Below are 17,500 nucleotides of genomic sequence, written 5' to 3'. Positions count from 1 at the left end.
TAAGCCCTTTTGATCCAGTATATTTTCCTCCCTCATTTTCTGATCATTACATACCATTTTCATGCTTTTCTGGCCATTTGAATCGGGAAGAAAGAAATTTGATGTTGGCAAGAACACATTCTCGGTAGCAAGTGAAGCGCATAATTTAAAAATAGAGAACGGAAAGCTCAACTGGGGAAAACAAAATCCGCATGAAGCTACTTTCCTTAGCAAGGCCATCTGTGATCTGTACCTTCCCTAAGGCCTAAGCTAGTGTTGAAAATACCCAAAAAAAAAATTGATCCCTTTATTTTCATTGTTATTTCAATGTAACTTTTTTTTTTGGCCCCCAGTTTTCCTGCTAAAATTTGTATTTAAACGAAATCAAAATTCAGAATAAATATATCAAACTATTCAGACAAAAAAAAAATTATGAACCCCCACTAACGGGGATTCTATCAAATTTTGCACAGAATGGGCCCTGTTTGTACAAATAATGTTAACATATCATTATCAATCAATCATTAACCAAAGTTTGGCCAAAAATATATCAAGTAATTAGTTAAAGCTAACACTGGGCCCTTTTTTGCTGGGCTTCTAACACCCCGGCCCCAGAGAGGAATTTTTTGGGGGCGAAAAACCAAGGAATTTGTTGAGGATGGCGCCGAAAAAAACAAAAATCTCTCCCTCACGCGGCGCATCTCTTGAGGAGGGAGGACCGTCTCCACGTGTCTCTCTCCAGCTGCCACCGCTTAATACCGTTGATACTGAACTGGATGCGCCAATTCCTGCTCCTCAGAATTGAGAAGTTCCATTCGTGGCGCACGTTAAGAAGATGTCACCCGTTCGGTGCACGTTAGCACACTTTGATGCTACGTGCACCTCCTGCGTCTTCGACTCTTCTCTTCCCCTTGCTACCCACCTTATCCTACGCACCACACCATTTCCCTTGTCTTCCACCATACTCCTTTTAGGGCTACCGAGGAACTTCTCTTTCTCCTTCTGCCGATCTCTCCCTTCATGACTTTCCAGAGAGTTAGGGTTTCTTCGGTCTAGGTTACCCTCACATTGTAATCGCGTCATAACCCCATGGATCACAGAAGGTTAACCAAGGACTCGCTCTCGTACTCTACTCTTTTCAATCTCGAGGTTTGTCTCTCTGGCTTTCCCCATTCTTTCTCGGCTTCCATATTTTGCACCAAGTTATTATGTTTTATACTTGTGTTTGCTGAACTGCCTTTTTAGACCTGGAGGTTTTATATTCCTGCATCATGTTTCCAAACTAGTATACTTTTTAATTTTATCGCTTTTGGTGGGTTACTAGAGCTTTGCATAATTGTTTCAAATTGTTATTAGCTTTTTATATTTCCTAAAGCTTATTTTCCCGCGAAATATTATTACGGCTCTTTATTTTTTTTTTTGTCTTTCTTGTTGCATTGTTTTGTAGTCTTTGATGAATTTTCAACTTCCACAACAAGATGATGATTTTGATTATTATGGGAATAGTAGTCAGGATGAGAGCAGAGATAGCCAAGGTAGGCATTACTTTTTTCTTTTTGTTGGTCTTCGAAGATTCTTTACCTACTTGGATTTTACGCACGCAAATGCTAGTTCTATTCTACAAGTTTTCTCCACTGTATAGCTGGCGGATGAATTTTGGAGAATCAGAGGTTTAACACCCGTATTTTTCTACCCTATATTTTTGGAATGCTTCCATGAATAGGTGGGGCAATCGCAAATCACAGCAACGGGAGTATGCGTGGAAGAGAGGTAAATTTGCTGAAGAAGAGGAAGTGGTCTCAAAACAGTGACGACGAAGACAAGGGTAATTTTTGTGGAAAACACATGACTGAGGAGCGATATCGATCAATGCTTGGGGAACACATTCAAAAATACAGGAGGAGGTATAAAGATACCTCGTCTAGTCCTGCCCAAAATCGTGCTGGTGCTCAACTTCTTAAAAGTAACATAGGTTTGAAAGCGCGGAAGTTAGTGAATGAGCATCGAGGTGGAATACATGCTCTGGATGCTACATCTGAGTGGCCTAATGATATTAATGCTCAGAAACCTGTAAACTACCGTGATGCAGAATTCAGACAGCAATATGGACCTGACAGGTTTAATTTTCTTCCCTGTTCCTGGATAGTGTTGGAGAGTTTGAAATATGCAATGTTAAATATGACTTAATGTTGTATAACATCACAATCACCATCACCATCACCATCGTTTTCTCTTACTTGCAGAACCATCTATGAACCAGCTTCTTTAGATATTGGAGATGGCGTTACCTACAAGATCCCTCCTACTTATGATAAGTTATCAGCGATGCTGAACCTTCCAAGTTTCTCTGATATCCTAGTTGAGGAATTTTACTTGAAAGGTACCTTGGATTTGGGATCCTTGGCTGCAATGATGGCTTCTGATAAGAGGGGTGGGACTAGAAACCGAGCAGGCATGGGGGAAACCTTACCTCAATACGATTCACTTCAGGCACGATTGAAGGCCCTGTCAGCATCTAATTCACCTCATCAATTTAGTCTGAAAGTATCCGACATTGGTTTGAATTCTTCCATCCCAGAGGGAGCTGCTGGAAATATTAAACGATCTATTTTGTCTGAGGGAGGTGTATTGCAGGTTTATTATGTGAAGGTTTTAGAGAAAGGTGACACGTATGAGGTATGCATGGGTATCAAAATATTACGGGAGACCTTTCTTTTCAATTCCTACTCCCCCTTTTTTGTTGATCCTTATGTCTTCTCTGCTGCAGATCATTGAAAGAAGCCTACCTAAGAAGCAAAAGGTAAAGAAAGACCCTTTGATGATTGAGAAGGAGGAAATGGAGAGAATTGGAAAAGTCTGGGTAAATATTGTGAGAAGAGACATACCTAAGCATCATAGGTTTTTTACTGGCTTCCATCGAAAGCAAATTGTTGATGCCAAGAGGTTCTCAGAGAACTGTCAAAGAGAGGCATGCTCTGTTTCCTACCATTTGCAGATCTTTCATCTATTCAATCAATTAAGTTTTTAACTCTATATTCCGTGATCTGATATTTAACCTGTATGGATATCCTTCTCTTTCAGGTCAGAATGAAAGTGAGTAGATCACTTAAATTCATGAAGAGTGCATCCATTCGCACCCGGAAACTAGCTAGAGATGTCTTGCTGTTTTGGAAACGAGCAGATAAGGAGATGGTACTATTCATTTCTTTTCTGAATATATTATAATGGCTCTTGTTATCAGAAACTATAAAACAACATTGGTTTAAGAAGCTTCCCTATGTGTGATAATGGTGCATGTTCAGTGGAAAATAATCATACCTACAATTCTTAGGATCCTCCTTCCTGGTGAACACTGAATATTGGTGTATTTTAATCGGTAATGTTGTGCACCCTTTACAGTTGTGAATTTAATTTGGTGCCTGAACTGTTTGGTGAGGTGGATGTTGAGACTTAGATAAGGAGAATCGGGCTTTGTTTATTTGTTATTGCGCTGTGTTATGTCTGAAAATATGGTTTATTTGGTGGCCACTGAACGGGTAATTGGAATTGTAATTTGAAATTGAAGATTGTCATGCTTTTGCAAACTTTGCTGTACATTGAGCTGGACTTGGATGCGCTTTCAATTTCTGTTTTCATTTATTACAGGCAGAATTGAGGAAAAAGGAGGAGAAAGAAGCTGCAGAAGCTTTGAGGCGGGAACAGGAGCTTCGAGAAACAAAGAGGCAGCAGCAAAGGCTGAATTTCCTTATACAGCAAACTGAGTTATACAGTCACTTTATGCAGAACAAGTCAAACTTGCTGTCCTCTGATGCTTTACCTATGGTAGATGAAAAAGCAGATGATCAAGCTGCAGAACCTGGCTCTTCAGATGTTAGGCCTTGTGAGGAGGAAGATCCTGAAGAGGCTGAACTGAAGAAGGAAGCTCTGAAAGCTGCTCAAGAAGCTGTCTCTAAGCAGAGAAAGTTGACAAGTGCTTTTGATGATGAATGCTTGAGGCTGCGTCAGGCTGGTGAAACTGATGCACTTTCACAGGAAGTTGCAGGAGCAAGTAACATTGATTTGCAAACCCCGTGAGTTCTTCTTGTTCTCCCCACTGTTTGGCACGCAGACAAATACATGCACACATATATGGACATGTATATATGTATTTGCTTGTTTCTGTGTTAAATTTTTAGCCAGATGGCATTGCTGATTATGATATTAGGCGATAATGTTGAGTTTTAAGGGAATTGTCTGATGTCCTGTTGCAGCTCAACCATGCCTGTGGCATCAACAGTTCGCACACCAGAAATGTTTAGAGGCTGTCTTAAAGAATATCAACTAAAAGGTCTTCAGTGGTTAGTTAATTGTTATGAGCAGGGTCTGAATGGTATACTTGCTGATGAAATGGGACTTGGAAAGACCATTCAAGCCATGGCTTTTTTAGCCCATTTAGCTGAGGTAACCAGTCAACCTTCTGTGTTTGGGCCCTTCTGATGACTTTAATTTAACAATTTTCCCCATGCAGGAGAAAAATATATGGGGACCATTTTTGGTTGTTGCACCTGCATCAGTATTGAACAACTGGAATGAAGAACTTGAGCGCTTCTGCCCTGAAATGAAAGCTCTTCCTTATTGGGGTGGGCTTCATGAGCGGACGGTACTTAGGAAAAGTATTAACCCAAAGGATCTTTATCGTAGGTAATCTTCATTTCATGCGTTGTACAGTCACAATTTATTCAAAATGGTTACTTGATTTCCTTTCTACGCTGCCTGCCTCATTGGTGGGATGTTTCTGTAGTTCAGTGACTGAAAGATCGGTTATGGTGATAAGATAAGCTCCTTAGAGGCTCAGTTGATATGCTTCATAAAGGAAGAAAATATAAACTAAGCAAAGGTTTTGTCTCTTGTTAGGAGAATTATATCTGCATTCAGCTTCACAAAGTCTTCTTGTCTATTATCGTATATGTAAGCAAATTTTCCAAATGACACGGGTGACATATTTTGAGAAAACTTCAAGAAGATTTTAATTGGTCTGAATGTTTTAGGTAGAGTTGTTTGGCCTTACTTTAGCATTCAGTTTCACTAAATATCTTTTACTTAATATCTTATATGAGGGTGAATTTTTGAAATGGCACAAATGACCATGAGTAAATCTCAGATAAGAGGATTTTAATTTGTCTTAATTTTTTAATAGAGCGACTTGGAGAATGCTGAATTTGGCATCCATAATTCCTTGTCCAAGCTGCAAGAAAAATGAAACGTTTTATTCTAAATTTCTCGAAATGCTGGTTCTTGCTTTGTTGAAGATGAGGAAGATAAGTAGTTGACATCCCCTACTACATGCTGGGGCGAGTGTGGCACCCTGAAGGAAGAGAGGACGACTGTGTTCTTTGTGCTTTGTTAGTTTGGTAGCAATGGATTGTTCATCTGCATAGATAGGCGTCTTCTTGGCTTTTATGTTTGGGAGTTGTGACGTGAGGTTAACTGGTTAACACAATATTCTGAACCCTGTCATATATCTTATTCCGCATACTTCATCTTTCTGGTCTATTATCTATCAGATGAGTATAGTTAATACTTGTTTCTTGTTTACCAGGGAAGCGAAATTCCACATTCTCATTACAAGCTACCAGCTACTAGTATCTGATGAGAAGCATTTTCGGCGTGTGAAATGGCAGTACATGGTATTAGATGAAGCCCAGGCAATCAAAAGTGCAAACAGGTTCTAATTATATTTTGAATCCGAGGTGCTTGAGTGAATGGCATGTATCATTATTGTTTCTGTTGAATATTTTTTTACAGAATAAATGCAGGAATGAGAGAGAAAGAGGGAGAAAGAAGGAGAATGAGAGAGAAATATTAAACAGAGAGAGAGACGAGAGAATTAGGAGAGAAGTTTCATTCCTTTCAACCCATATTCTCATAACCTAAGTACAGTCTACCCAACCCCTCATAATCATGAGCCTAAGCATTAACTAACTCCACTAATCCATTAACTAACTTCACTAACTAATCTCAACTTTGAGTGTCATTATTATGATTATATAACAGATTTCCTTGAAAGAACACTGTGATAGTTGTTTATTTGGATTGCATTGCTGAACGTTTATAATTTGTCTGTTTGTGATGTCGTTTGTGTGGTGATTACCGCCTTTAAAATTCTTTTTAATAATATTCTCATGTGTAAGTAATTCAATATCTGTGATCTGACAGTATAAGATGGAAGACACTCCTCAGTTTTAATTGTCGGAATCGCTTGCTGCTGACTGGTACACCAATTCAAAATAATATGGCAGAACTGTGGGCTCTTCTGCACTTCATTATGCCAACTTTATTCGATAGCCATGAACAGTTTAATGAATGGTTTTCAAAAGGGTATTTTCTGTTCATTTTAGTTGGTTGGACTTTTTTCATAGTGTAACTGTGGTCTAACAGTCTTTTATGGTCACATGCTAGAATTGAGAATCATGCAGAACATGGAGGTACTTTGAATGAACATCAACTTAACAGATTGGTAAGTTTGTATTTCTTGTTTGATATCTCTAATATGCTGATGTTTGAAATTCATTATTGTACCTTGCACTGTTGTGGTAAAGTAGGAATTCAGCTAAGATTTTTTCTATATTATTGGATGTTATTTATAATTATTGCTTTGCTCTTCGTGTCTGAGCTGTTCTTTGCTTGTACTCCTCTTAACTCTTTACCCCCTAACCTTTTGACTTCTCTTTTTTCTTATCCCGACAGCACTCTATTCTAAAGCCCTTCATGCTGCGACGAGTTAAAAAAGATGTAATATCCGAACTGACTAAGAAAATAGAGGTTACAGTGCACTGCAAGTTGAGTTCTCGCCAGCAAGCTTTCTATCAAGCAATCAAGAATAAAATATCTCTTGCTGAGTTGTTTGATAGTAATCGTGGGCAGCTCAATGATAAGAGAATTCTGAATTTAATGAATATTGTTATTCAACTAAGAAAGGTAGACAGTTCATTCATTGGAGGTTCTCTTTCATAAATTTTCTATTGATCAGTATAGTAATAGACAAGATATTTTGTTTTTAGCATCTGAGGTTCCTCTGTTCCCCCCACCCCCTCTATATCATCAATAATGCGCTTTAAACATGACAGGTTTGCAACCATCCAGAGTTGTTTGAGAGGAGCGAGGGAACCACATTCTATAATTTTGCAGAGATTCCAAATTCCCTCCTCCCTCCTCCATTTGGGGAGTTGGAGGATGTATACTTTTCTGGGGCTCACAATCCAATATCATACAAGGTACGGCATAAAAACCTTTCTTTTGTTCGGAGGAGTTCAATCTCATCATTCTTTCTTTTTCATCCCCCTCCCCCCTTTTATTTTCCTTTTTCTGCCTGACGCTGCCCTTAAATTTTAAAACACAAGCAATATAGCATTATAGTATGTTTGGTGCCGTTAAGCTTATATTGTGTAGTCTCAAATGATTTTTGTGTCTGTTTAAGTTCAGAATCGGTGACATTAATTTCATTCTTATTAAAATGTTATAGTTCCAATGAAAAATATGTGGTACCTTAGATAACTTTGCATGGTGTGTACAACTGAAATTTGCACTACATGTCTATTGCGGAGCAAGTTCATTCTGTGAATCAGGAATCTTTTCACATAAAAAAATAAAATTCATTCAGATCCTTGTCGTGGTGTTACTTGATTTTTTTTTTTTTTTTCCTTTTGGAGGCTTGTATGTGTAGTATTATCTCTTAACAAAGTTTTGTTTGTAAACTTGACTGCAGTTGGCTTTAGGTTAAGGGGAATTGAGGTAGGAAGAAGAAAAGTGATAGAGAGTAGATAAATGCTTCGTCACTTAGTTTTAATTTCTAATGGTGATTTTTTCTTTGGAATTTTGTTCTTGATCTATGCTTCTCTTTGAATGATCAAGTACATTTTGAATCTGATCTGTCAACTATTTTCAAGATTGATTCTACAACTTAAATTTGTGAGCCAAATAGGTGGGCCCTCCTCTCATTATGTTAATTATAGTTCTATATCCAAATTACTGATAAAATGTGAATCATGTCCCACATCTATATGCCATTTTTAATGTTGGTTTTTTTTCCTTTCTAGGTGCCAAAACTTGTCCATCAAGAAATCATGCCAGGTTCTAAATTGCTCAATTCAACAATTGCTCGTGGTGTTGGCAGAGAACTTTTTCAAAGACATTTTAATATTTATAGCCCGGAGAATGTTTTTCAATCTATCTTCTCTGAAGGGAATAAATCAAATGCGTCGTTTATTAAAAGTGGAACTTTTGGTTTTACCCATTTGATGGATTTGTCCCCGCAAGAAGTGATGTTTTCAGCTACTGGTTCTTTTATGGAGCAAGTACTGTTTTCTATGGTGAGATGGGAGCAGAAATTTATCAATGAAGTTGTGGACTTTGTAACGGAGACTTTAGATAATGATCCTGAATACAGTTCCCTTGAAAGGGGAAAAGTGAGGGCTGTTACACGAATGTTATTGGTGCCAACAAAATCTGAGACAAAAATTTTTCAAAGAACATTTGCTACTGGACCCAGCCATGCCCCTTTTGAGGCATTGGTTGTCCCATATCAAGATAGGATTATATCGAATGCAAGACTTATTCACTCAGCATACACATTTATCCCTCGGACTAGAGCTCCCCCAGTATGTTATGTTTCCTTACTATCTCATCCTCAGGCTTGATCTTGCAAAATGATCATTAATTGATGTCTGCATTTCTTCTTTTCAGATTGTTGCCCACTGCTCAGACCGAAGCTTCTCTTATAAAACACTTGAAGAGTTGCATGACCCATGGGTTAAGAGATTGCTTGTGGGATTTGCACGTACATCTGAGTTTAATGGACCTAGAAAGCCAGATGGTCCTCCCCATCATTTAATTCAAGAGATTGATTCTGAACTACCAGTTGCACAGCCTGCTCTTCAGTTAACCTACAAAATTTTAGGTTCGTCTCCCCCCATGCAAAATTTTGACCCAGCAAAGTTGCTCACTGTAAGTGCTGTATTTTCTTTATTTTTTATTGAGCGACCCCCTCTCCCCCCCACCCTCTCTGTCCTTCAACTTTCTTATTGAAGAGATTTTCTAAGGCATAGTTTTCACATAGGACTCTGGGAAGCTTCAAACGCTTGACATATTATTAAAACGCTTGCGGGCTGAAAATCACCGTGTTCTCTTGTTTGCTCAGATGACTAAGATGCTGAATATTCTTGAGGTATTACTGCATTTGTTACAATGTTGAACTTTTTGTCTCTTATCACATATATAAGTCTTCAGTCTTGTGTTCTTGTCACGTGGGCCTCTCATGTATGAGTTCTTTATTGTAATGGTTATGTAAAATCAGCATAGGATGAGATCTATGAATTGCAATTCTTTTCAACTAAAGCAAAAAAAAAAAAAAAATTTGAATATAGTGTTTTTAGGGGGAATGAGTAAAGTCGGTGATTTGAAAGTGGAAGTCCTTCCCCAGAGTTTGAGAACGACTTATATGGCAGCATGGTGCATAGTATTGTCCTTGTCTTGGTGCTTACTGTTTAAATTTGTTCGAGTTTTCATGCTGGCTACCATTCAATGCGACTTGCAGGACTACATGAACTATAGAAAATATAGATATTTTAGACTCGATGGATCGTCATCCATTCAGGACCGCAGAGACATGGTTAGAGACTTCCAGCAGAGGTAACGTCTTGCCATCTTGCAGGGATATACCCTATCCTAGTGAGGTTATTAAACGTTACTTATATGCAGTTGCTTGTTAAAGCATAACAGAGGAATGGATAAAATAGAAAACAAAGAGAAAATCCAAGTTAAAATTAACGGTGAAGGCCAAATGTAGGACAGACTGTTCAAGAAAAATCACATTTGATGCTACCAATTTGGCAACAGATGCCTAGGAGATCAATCTCTCCATATCAGCTCCAAAATAGAAGTCCATAATTCAGGAAGTTGACTGAGACAAATAACATATTCTAACATGATGACTTCTGAATGAAATCAAATCATGGGCACTCTTAACACTTATGATATTTGTAATTTTATGGTTGCAGGAATGATGTTTTTGTGTTCTTACTTAGTACAAGAGCTGGTGGATTGGGTATCAACTTGACGGCTGCTGACACAGTAATCTTTTATGAGAATGATTGGAATCCCACATTGGATCAGCAGGCAATGGATAGAGCTCATCGATTGGGTCAAACAAAAGATGTTAGCTTTCGCTTCCTCATTCCCTCTCCATCATGTGCATTGCATAATTGATTAAATGAGCGTCGCACTTATGTTAGAGACCAATCAATACGGTTGCTTGGTGGCCGCGGGAATGTTTGGTATGAAGAGGAAGGAAATGGAAAATGGTGAATTAAAATTTTTTTAAAAAAAACACAAATTACCCAAAACACCCCTATCTATAATAATGTGTAATAAATCAAGTAAACCCAAAGAAATATAACATTATCATTTTAAATATTGAAAATATTAAACCTCATAATTTTACTTTATTTTTAATTAGCTCGTTGTAATTTTTTTTTTCTTTTTATTGGGTCCTTATAACTTTCCCAATTATAAATATTAGTCCATGTACTCATCATTTATTTATTTACAAGAGAAACGACTTCAGCTAATGAATAGCTGATGATTCACTTCAAGGGGTGGGGATAATTTGGTCTTCTCTCACATGGGAAAATATGTCCCCACCTAAGATGGAAGGAAGCCATTTTTCCCATGTTTATTTCTTCGTACCAAACGTGCATGATGATGGAAATGTGCCATTTTTCTTCTTCTGTAAATTTTCACAGCAAGCGGGCTGTTAAGTTTTAACCATGTCAGTGGTTCTGGATTAATGAATTAATTCGCTGGATCATTCGCCCTAATTACAGAGGAAGTAAAAGGTGCTGTTTGTTAGATCCAACCTGTTATTGAAAAGAACAACCTGCATGCTCCATTTACAAATTTACAAAATAAATAAATAGATGCACCAAGCAAATGCTCTCTCTTTGTACATTCTTTGCCTGCCTACGTGCCACAGTTGTTCCTTTCACTTTGTTTCACTTCCTGTGATCTTGCCCCTCTTTCTGTGAACACAAAAGCTTTGATTTTCTGGAGTATTACCATAGTTTATTTTGGTTTCAACTGATTTTATTTCATTTAAAATCTCGTAGGTCACTGTTTACAGACTTATATGTAAAGAGACAGTTGAAGAAAAGATTCTTCTTAGAGCAAGTCAGAAAAGCACTGTACAGAACCTCGTCATGACTGGTGGTTCTACTGATGATATTTTAGCTCCTGAGGATGTTGTATCTTTGCTTCTGGATGATGTGCAGTTAGAGCAGAAATTCAAAGAAATTCCTCTTCAGGTTGGTTGTGAATGTGGTCCCTAGAAAACGTTGACACAATGTTTATAATTGTTGATCACCAGTATGGGAAGGCGAAAGAAGGATGCTCAAACCAATTTTGAGAGGTCCTGATTGTAATTCCCCTCGTTTTATATACTTCCAGGTGAAGGATAAACAAAAGAGGAAACAAACTGTGAAGGGTATACGGGTAAATGAAGATGGTGATGCGTCTCTGGAAGATATAACAGACTCTGGAGCACAGGGCCCAGATAATGATATTCCTCTTGACCCAGAGGGATCAAAGCCCAGTAATAAAAAGGTAACCTGATAATTTATGAGATGTTGACTGGTTGGTGGTTTTTGGACAAATATTTGAGCCTCAAAACAATACTGCTGTTTAATCAGTACCGTTATTCACAATTTAAAATTGGAATAGTAAGAGAAATAAATTCCGTGCGGTCTTATTGACTAAATATTTTAGCTGTCATTATTTATGACCTGGCATATTTGATATCCGTTTAGGAACTAACGGACTTGAAATTTTGAAAAAGCTCAATCGTTTTGGTGGAGCCTAGTTTTGCTGGCTATGCAGGACAATACGTGACTAATGTAAATTTAGTTCATCTATTCATTGTGAAGGTAAATGGATGGAAGTTTATGGTGAATTTGTGTTGTAAACTTGCAGAGGAAGGCTGCCTCTGACAAGCAAACCGCATCAAGGGCAAAGAATTTTCAAAAGATGAATGAGTTTAGTAATACAATGCCGATGGACTATGAGGTGTATGATGCTACTCAAGGTACAGATCCAGTGGTCCAGAAACCCAAGAGACCAAAGAAGGCAAAGAAAGTTGGGAACGACAAGTTTGACGACTCTTTTGCTGGTACAGTCGATATATTCTCAGAGCAGACCCAATAGCCACTACTTCCACGTGATTTTAGTAACGGAGGTTCAAGGGCTGAAAGAGAGTAGGGGGAAAATGGGTCTTATGTTGTATGGTATCAACCGTTAGATTGGCGTTCTTTGGTGAGTTATAGGTTGCCTCCCTGGTTGATCCACAAATTCTGGTTCCCTTTTTCCTGCTTACATTTTGTACTGAGGCAAGGCAGGCGAAGAAGCTGTACATCCTTTACTTTGTGCATAGTGAATAGTGATAGTCTTAGATATGTGAGATTATAAATCCGCCCCTCTTGAACATTGTTGGGGCTTTGTACAGATTAGATTATCTTTGTTGTATTATTTGCCCCTGTAGGGGCACTAAAATGTAGTATTAAATTTGTCCTAATGTGTTGTTTTGTGACTTGTATTATTTTTTGCCAAGTAATTGGATTCACTTGAGTATGCCAGTTTTGATGATTATGACCGGCCTGTGTTGTTATTTTTTATCATAATATTTTTGAGGATAAAAAACCGTTGAGAAGAATCTTAAAAGCTGCACAATGGTTAAATTTTCATCGCGAGGCTTTTAAGGTTAAAAAAACAGGTTGTACTAAAAGCTTAAATTGCTTAAGGATTTCAAGTTTTAAAATCCAAATTATAATCCTTTTGGTTTTATATATAAGCTTTTAGTACCAACAGTTAAAATTAATTAAAAATAATAAATAGGTTGGACATGTAAATTTTTTTCTAAAATTTATTCTTATTCATTAATAGAGCAAATGAGAGACAATAAATTAAAAAAAATAATGAAAAAAATATATGGGAGTAATATTAAAGAAAGAAAATATTAAATTCAGTCAACTAAAAATAAAATAAAATGTTCAGACAAACTAAAAAATAAAAATTATATTTTAAATCAGACTTATTTTTAAAAGTGAAGCTTATATATAATATCAAAAGGAATATCTAATGGGCTGATTGGGCCGTGATGATATGTGTTGGGCGAGAATATAAAAGGGGATAAAAAGACACTCGCGCGTTAGTTTTATTATGCCAAAATTCGCTTTTAATAGCCATGTGTGAGAAAATGATTACATTTTGGTAGCGAAACAAACTGACTAACAATTTAACCAATTAACCAACTCAAAAAAATAGCAACTCAAGACGCAAGAGTCTTGGTATTCGTGAAGTGTTTTGCCCCCTTATAAAGACGGAGGTAGTGATATATTACATGAATCGTCATAAAATTAAGCCAATCTGTCCACAAAGTAAATTTATCTTTCAACTATGTATAAACACGCACTTGATGAGTTGATAACTGGCCTAGTCTAAGGAATGATAGTTTCCCAGATTTGAGGGCTTTATCACTTTATTTAATCATACACTTCTTTAGAATTCTACTAATATGCGAGTGAAGTTTGGGATAAGACCACGAAGAACCCCATCTCTTAAGCTTCATATCAAAATTTCTGTCTCTATAATATATCAACTAAAGCTCAAATTAGAAATACATCTCTCGATCCAATTCTTTCTGGTTATGGTCAATTACATTCCCCCATGCGGCAAGCACAATCTCAACATCAAACATGACAGTTAATAGTAGCGGGATGGGGGCGTAATGGTTACGTTCATTCAGACTGAGAGCAAAGAGGTCGAACCAAGAAAGAAAACTCAGCTGTACCATAAAAGTGTCATGAAGCAATAAAAAGGATCGCACCTCAGCCGTTATACTTAAATTTTCGTCAACAGAAGGGGTCTCTGTAACATGTGAACGCCAGACACAGGTTGAGGTACTTCATGATATCACGAAGACAAACCACCAAGAAAGAAGAAACATCTATACCTCCTATCATTTGCACACTACTATAGCCTGTGTATTATCTTAACACGTACTCCTTTTGTGTTGACCTAATGAGTATCTGTGATCAACTAAATCCCATTTGAACCACAATATCAAGCATAGCAGAAACGGGTTATCACTCGTCAGCATCAAAGTTTCAACCAAAAGTAAATTTACCAGCCACCGAGTATACGAGTTAATTGTTCCAACAAAGGTCCTTTTGCCATTCTGTAATATTTTTTCACGTTGTGCTGCTTTGCAATGACCCTCAAATTGTTCAATGTCAAGTTTTTCAAGCCCGCAGGCCTCAAAGCTGAAGTCCTATTATGAGAATCGACTGAGGAGCAGGACAAGCTATTCTGAGGATCTTCATGGTTTCCATTGACCATGACAACCGCATTTGATTTTGTTGAATCGATGGTAACAAGTGAATTTTGTGTACCTGCAGTGACTGTCGACTTGCAAACAACTCTTTTCTTTTGCAACTCTGAAAATTTGCTGTCATAAGGAACAACAGCATATTCAGTTATGTGCTGTTCCAGCTGCATTGATCTTTTAGCAACCTTACCGCTCAGCGAATCAATTAACTTGGCACCATCATTGCCAGCTCTTGACTTGCGTGGCCTCTTGCATGTAACTTTCAAGGATGAATTTGGAATAAGTTCCACATGATTTTCACCCGGTTTACTCGCAATGGGCTTCCTGGGGTCAACAGTAGGTTCAGGCTTAAGGCATAGCGCTTGTGATTTCGCTTTGTCAGTCAGCTGAGGCCCAGTAAATAGGGCACTTTTGGTTTGCAACTCTAACATTGAACTCAAACCAGAACTTTTAGCATTGACAAGGCTAGCACTCTGAAACTTCATTACATGCGGCAAACTTTTACGGTTCCATGATTCAGGAGCAGCAAGACACAATTTTTGAGCACCATCAACTTGAAGAGGATTTATTCCCTCACAATCTTGAGTTGAAGCATCCTTCATTTCTTTCTCGCTATCTCTTTGTGCAGTTTTTGGAGCAAAACCACGTTGCATTTTGTCAAAATTAGAACTTTCACTTTTCACTCGTTGGGAGGCACAAAAATTAGAATCAAGAAGCACATCTGCACTGACATCTTTGACAGTTTCACCTTCTTGCTGCAAAAGGAAAACATGAACTACAAACCCTGATGAACATTTTGACCAAAAAAAACCCTGATGAACATAAAACTCAAATAGACTGCTACCAATCTAACAAGTTAAAATTGATTAAAAGAGAAACAAGAGGGCTTTTTGTACCTTGATTTCTTTCAGAACAATTTCCTTGCCCTTGGAAGAAACAGAATTCAAGATTTGACCTTCGTCTATAGTTACAAGTTGGCTTCTTCTGACTTCCCCATTCACTAAAACTTTTGAATCGGATGTTCCCAGTAAATTCATTCCGTTAGAAGGACTAACTACACTCCTAATAGCCCCAAAATCAGCACTTCTCCAAACAATTTTAGCAAGCGGTTCCTTAAAAGAATAACCAATGTCAGGGTCTATTGCGGGTCCACTAAGTGAGAAATACAAGGAAAATCCAGTCACAGAGATTAAACGCAGCAATCTGAAGTATAACCAAAATAGAATCAAAGAACCCAACATAAAACAGATAAAAACCATGGAGGTTTGCTCCAGAATTATAATGGAGCCTAAATAATTGGCATATTCAGGCCTCCACAAAAACAAAACGAGGCTGACATTGCAAAAATAAAAGCAGGCAAACAGTCTAAGAGAGCTACAACGACCTCACCCATTTACTGGTATTTGTTCTCTTTTCTTTCGATTTTGAAAACTGAAAACAGGTTCCTAGTATCAGGCTATCCGCTGCCAGTACAAGGCTGTCCTTTTTTAACTCTGAATGCATCGTCACATTAGGAATACTTGACCGTTTCTTCTTATTGGACAAATTAATAATATTGTTCTAGTGAAGGGGCAGTGCCCAATATCAACATTTGACTTCTGATCATTGACAAAGATAACAAGGCTCAACTTCAAATCATTAGTTGCTATCATGACCTAAGTGTCAGAAAAAAAGAAACAGCGACGAATTAGAACTAAAATAAACAATTCTTATCCCAGATAGTGGATTCAATATTTGTCTCTTCCAGAGAAGAAAAAACTTGAGATGGCCATAATATCTCGAAGTAAAATTTTAGTTTTTGGAATTACAATTGGCATATTCATTCACAGAATTTTGGAAGAAAAATTTCAATATTATGAAGCTCTATGCAGTCCAGAGCATCATCATGGAATGCATAATCTTGCAAAGCATAGTTTGTATCACGTCAGATCTGATTAAAGAAGCATGACAAGAAGACAGCAAATCTTAAAAATGGCGATCATGAATGTAAGAAAAACGGTTTTAATTCAATTTTTAAAAATTATGATTCAAAATTCTTATTATTGGGAAAAATGAAGAAATTTCATGATTTAAACCTGGCCGCAATTATCTTGACAGTAGTCTCCTAGTGTACCCATTAATATTTCATCAAGTGTCCCAGCAGGTTCATTTCGTAATAGTAGCTGAATTCTATCACTATCAGGATGATCATTCTTCAAACTCCTTAGAGAGACATCAAGCCAATTGATTTTCTCAGTCAAAGCGTTACAACATATTTCAGGCCAATTTTTATGTTCGGCCCAGATTAATTCATTCTGCAGCGATGAGAGATCTTTTTCAAGTTCTTCAATTTCAGCATCCTCCTTTGTTATCAAATTTTTTAAAACCTGAATGCAAGACTTCTCATTCAAGGCTCGTTCTTCCATTATATCTGAAAGGAAAAACAAAACTCAGTAAATACAGGCCAATGATTATATATATATATATATATATATATCTCTCAAAGGAAGGCCAAAGAGATGCAGGGTAAAGGAATAAGAATATACCATGCTCGCAGTCGAAGTAAAAATCATATTGTCTTCCAAGATGCTCCGAGTCATTACTGTTGCGCACAGCTGAGAACAGAACAAATACATGCAAACTATTATGACATAGAAGACTTACGTACAACCCAGAAAACGAGCACTCCATATTGAACATTGATAATACAAAAACATAGAGACAAGATATAAAGAAATAGGAAACCTTCATCATGCGTTGAACTCCAAAGATCCCACGCCATGGATTGTGATTATATCCTGAAATGAAACTAATAACAATGAAGTATGTCTCAATTCCATGCAACTAACATTCGTCAACAATAGATGCCCACGTAGTAAATATGCATATTGAAAGGGAAAAATGCAATGCAGGCAGCTATACTAGAAAAGCCGACCTAAAGAACGAGATTTTTTTTTTGGGGGGGGGGGGGAAGCGTGTAAAGTTAGAGCCAACATTTTTAAAATATTGAAGTCTCTCTGGAAAATAGATGAATAAAAGAGAAAAATACGGCATGAATAATTCAACGTCTTCAGCCGAGAGTAGTATCACATCCCTCCCCAAAAACACCCGAGGAAGAACCCAGGAAAGGCA

The 17,500-nt window shown here is 37.5% G+C and overlaps 2 protein-coding genes across 4 annotated transcripts; one reads left to right on the top strand and one right to left on the bottom strand.

Moving 5' to 3' along the window:
- The first annotated feature begins 766 nt into the window (after positions 1 to 766).
- Positions 767 to 12,651, top strand: LOC114724458 (chromatin-remodeling ATPase INO80). Of its 3 annotated transcripts, XM_028910808.1 has the most exons (22): positions 773 to 1,128; positions 1,427 to 1,514; positions 1,703 to 2,096; positions 2,223 to 2,655; positions 2,747 to 2,947; positions 3,061 to 3,171; positions 3,625 to 4,049; positions 4,230 to 4,419; positions 4,487 to 4,659; positions 5,558 to 5,683; positions 6,175 to 6,336; positions 6,418 to 6,475; positions 6,706 to 6,936; positions 7,086 to 7,232; positions 8,055 to 8,615; positions 8,701 to 8,961; positions 9,074 to 9,181; positions 9,551 to 9,645; positions 10,014 to 10,170; positions 11,121 to 11,315; positions 11,458 to 11,613; positions 11,980 to 12,651. In XM_028910808.1, exons 1-22 carry the CDS (start codon positions 1,069 to 1,071, stop codon positions 12,208 to 12,210), a joined length of 4,563 nt encoding a protein of 1,520 aa, XP_028766641.1. In that variant the 5' UTR covers positions 773 to 1,068; the 3' UTR covers positions 12,211 to 12,651. The 3 variants fall into 3 exon arrangements, with proteins under 3 accessions (XP_028766644.1, XP_028766641.1, XP_028766642.1); XM_028910809.1 differs by lacking the exon at positions 1,427 to 1,514; XM_028910811.1 differs by lacking the exons at positions 9,551 to 9,645; positions 10,014 to 10,170; positions 11,121 to 11,315; positions 11,458 to 11,613; positions 11,980 to 12,651 and adding an exon at positions 9,390 to 9,544 and having other exon boundaries at positions 767 to 1,128.
- A 1,533-nt stretch (positions 12,652 to 14,184) lies between these two features.
- On the bottom strand, positions 14,185 to 17,150 carry LOC114724478 (uncharacterized). Its single transcript, XM_028910833.1, has 6 exons — positions 17,114 to 17,150; positions 16,915 to 16,983; positions 16,465 to 16,799; positions 15,968 to 16,044; positions 15,286 to 15,592; positions 14,185 to 15,144 (listed from the first exon to the last, which is right to left on the bottom strand). Exons 1-6 carry the CDS (start codon positions 17,148 to 17,150, stop codon positions 14,185 to 14,187), a joined length of 1,785 nt encoding a protein of 594 aa, XP_028766666.1.
- Between the last annotated feature and the right edge of the window lie 350 nt (positions 17,151 to 17,500).

Source organism: Neltuma alba, unplaced genomic scaffold (assembly GCF_004799145.2).
Source record: "Neltuma alba isolate B1F8T4 unplaced genomic scaffold, ASM479914v2 tig00012190_pilon, whole genome shotgun sequence".
Classification (NCBI taxonomy): Eukaryota; Viridiplantae; Streptophyta; class Magnoliopsida; order Fabales; family Fabaceae; genus Neltuma; species Neltuma alba.
The sequence above is the reverse complement of the archived record's forward strand: the minus strand, read 5'-3'. Positions and strand labels throughout refer to the sequence as shown.

What these genes read in the sequence shown, in the direction of transcription:
- LOC114724478 (XM_028910833.1), bottom strand. Translation starts at nt 17,150, where the DNA reads ATGGCGTGGGATCTTTGGAGTTCAACGCATGATGAAG. An exon ending in GAGTTCAACGCATGATGAAG is followed by an intron (nt 16,984 to 17,113) that starts GTTTCCTATTTC and finishes TTCTGTTCTCAG; the next exon opens with CTGTGCGCAACAGTAATGAC. An exon ending in AAGTCAAATGTTGATATTGG is followed by an intron (nt 15,593 to 15,967) that starts GCACTGCCCCTT and finishes GTTATACTTCAG; the next exon opens with ATTGCTGCGTTTAATCTCTG.
- LOC114724458 (XM_028910808.1), top strand. Translation starts at nt 1,069, where the DNA reads ATGGATCACAGAAGGTTAACCAAGGACTCGCTCTCGTACTCTACTCTT. An exon ending in CTACTCTTTTCAATCTCGAG is followed by an intron (nt 1,129 to 1,426) that starts GTTTGTCTCTCT and finishes ATTGTTTTGTAG; the next exon opens with TCTTTGATGAATTTTCAACT. An exon ending in TTTTAGCCCATTTAGCTGAG is followed by an intron (nt 4,420 to 4,486) that starts GTAACCAGTCAA and finishes TTCCCCATGCAG; the next exon opens with GAGAAAAATATATGGGGACC.